At 54.6% G+C, this 2,335-nt stretch overlaps 1 protein-coding gene across 1 annotated transcript in view; it reads left to right on the top strand.

Annotated features, from left to right (window-relative positions):
• ANO7 (anoctamin 7) overlaps window positions 1–2,335 on the top strand; it is a 35,613-nt gene that overhangs the window by 5,216 nt on the left and 28,062 nt on the right. Inside the window, exon 4 of the mRNA XM_017510782.2 lies at window positions 1,701–1,840. Coding sequence (XP_017366271.1) covers window positions 1,701–1,840 — 140 coding nt within the window. The remainder of the gene's footprint in view (window positions 1–1,700; window positions 1,841–2,335) is intronic.

The raw sequence follows: 2,335 nt of genomic DNA, 5'->3' as shown, positions 1-2,335 counted from the left end.
TAGAGACGGGGTTTCACCATGTTGACCAGGATGGTCTCGATCTCTTGACCTTGTGATCCACCCGCCTCGGCCTCCCAAAGTGCTGGGATTACAGGCGTGAGCCACCGCGCCCGGCTGTTTTTGCTGCTTTCATGAGATCTTTCCCATCTTTTAGCAGATGTATTCCAAATGGCATTACTTTGAAAATGTCACTGCCTATTTGTCATAGGTACATAGAAATTATGTTTTTTTTTTTTAAGATGGGGTTTCACTGTGTTAGCCAGGATGGTTTCAATTTGTTGACCTTATGATCCACCCGCCTTGGCCTCCCAAAGTGCTAGGATTACAGGCATGAGCCATCACACCCAGCCAGAAATTATTTCTTTTTTGGGTGGGAAGATGGAGTCTCACTCTGTCACCAAGGCTGGAGTGCAGTGGCATGATCTTGGCTCATTGCAACCTCCACCTCCTGGGTTCAAGTGATTCTCCTGTCTCATCCTCCCCCGTAGCTGGGATTACAGGCACCCGCCACCACACCCAGCTAATTTTTGTATTTTTAGTAGAAACAGGGTTTTGCCACGTTGGCCAGGCTGGTCTTGAACTACCGACCTCAGGTGATCTGCCCGCCTCGGCCTCCCAGAGTGCTGGGATTACAGCGTGAGCCACCAAGCCCAGCCGCAGTAAGATATTTTAGAAGAGAGAGACAAGAGTGCCCACATTCTCATAACTTTTACTACAGTATATTGTTATATTCTATTTTGTTATTATTGTTCATCTCTTACTGTACCTAATTCATAAATTAACCTTCACCACAGGAGTGTGTATCACAGGTGTGTACCTGTCGTAGGCATGTATAGGGAAAGGCAGGATATCCAGGTTTGCTGCTCTCCAGTTTCAGGCATCCACTGGGCTGTGCAGATAAGGGGGGGCTCGGTCATCCTTACTCCTCAGCATGGGCTGCAAGTCTGCACTGCAGGACCAGGGTGTCCAGCTGGAGCTCAGATTCCCCAGCGGGTGTATCCTCTAGAATCCTCATCAACCACCGGCTTCCAGCAGCTGCCTGTGTGTGAATCGTTCAGTGCTCCAAGGCCTGGGGGATTGTCTCACAGACCTGGGGGCTCCGTCTTCTTCCCAAGCTCCCCTCTTAGCAGAACCTAATTCAGATGCCCACTGGCTTCACCCACCAGTGCCTCTGCTTGGCTCTGTTGCCCTCCCCTGTGGTTTGGGAAATGCCCCCAGGAAAGCCAGAGTGAAGGCAGGGCTCACCTGGCACGGCTCACCCTGCACGCTCTGCTCTCGGAAGTCTGTGCCCAGCAGCCATTGTGACCTCATGCCGGAAAAGCGGGGGCTTCGGAAATTGTCTCCAGCTTTGACGATTCTCTAGCAGCAAGGGAAGTCTGAAATTGACTTAACCTGAAGTCCTCGAAGACCCCTTTAGGAGTCTGGGACTTACCTGCAGGGAGGAGAGGCCATAGCAGGGATCTCAGTGGGCCACGCCCCAGCGCCTCTGCAGGCCTCGGTTCCCCACCCAGGCCAGTGCAGGGCTGTCCTAGAACCTGGAAGCGCTCCCTGAGTCCGCCCAGCCCTGGCCGGGACCAGGGAGGGGAGCGTCCAGTGCCCGGCTCCCCCTCCTGCCCCGCTGGGATGCTGGCAGCCCTTCCCCAGGCCGACAGCTGCCACTCAGCCATGCTCCTGCCTCTGTCCCTGTTGGCTCCCAGCAGACTTCGTCCTTGTTTGGGAGGAAGACCTGAAGCCAGATGGGCGGCAGGACAGTGCCGCCCGGGACAGGGCAGACGTGCACAGGACCTGGCGGGAGACATTTCTGGATCACCTCCGTGCGGCTGGGCTGTGCATAGACCAGGTATGTGGAGGCAGTCACGTGACTCATGACCTTGCCACTCTGAGGGCATCGGGCCTCAAAGTCCTGCTGGACACCCCACCTACTGTGAGCTCCCTGTGGCTCGGGAGCTGCTGCCCATGGGCGGGGGTAAACACTGATCCCTCCTGGTACACAGCTCATGCATAGAAGTCGGAGCCCTCAGGGGCTCTGACCCTACCTTTGCCATTCACCTGTCCCACCTCCAACATCAAAGCCTTTGTAGACGTGTCATTTGTGATTAGGACACTCAGTGTGCTTACAGAATTAGCAGCTTAAAAAGTCCTTTTGCCAGCACTTTGGGAGGCCGAGGCGGATGGATCACGAGGTCAAGAGATCGAGACCATCCTGGGAGACCATCCTGGTCAACATGGTGAAACCTCATCTCTACTAAAAATACAAAAAATTAGCTGGGCATGGTGGCGCGTGCCTGTAATCCCAGCTACTCAGGAGGCTGAGGCAGGAGAATTGCCTGAACCC

The sequence above is a fragment of the Cebus imitator genome, unplaced genomic scaffold (assembly GCF_001604975.1).
Source record: "Cebus imitator isolate Cc_AM_T3 unplaced genomic scaffold, Cebus_imitator-1.0 Scaffold443, whole genome shotgun sequence".
Lineage (NCBI taxonomy): Eukaryota > Metazoa > Chordata > Mammalia > Primates > Cebidae > Cebus > Cebus imitator.
Note: the sequence above shows the minus strand (reverse complement) of the source record. Positions and strands in the feature narration are given on the sequence as shown.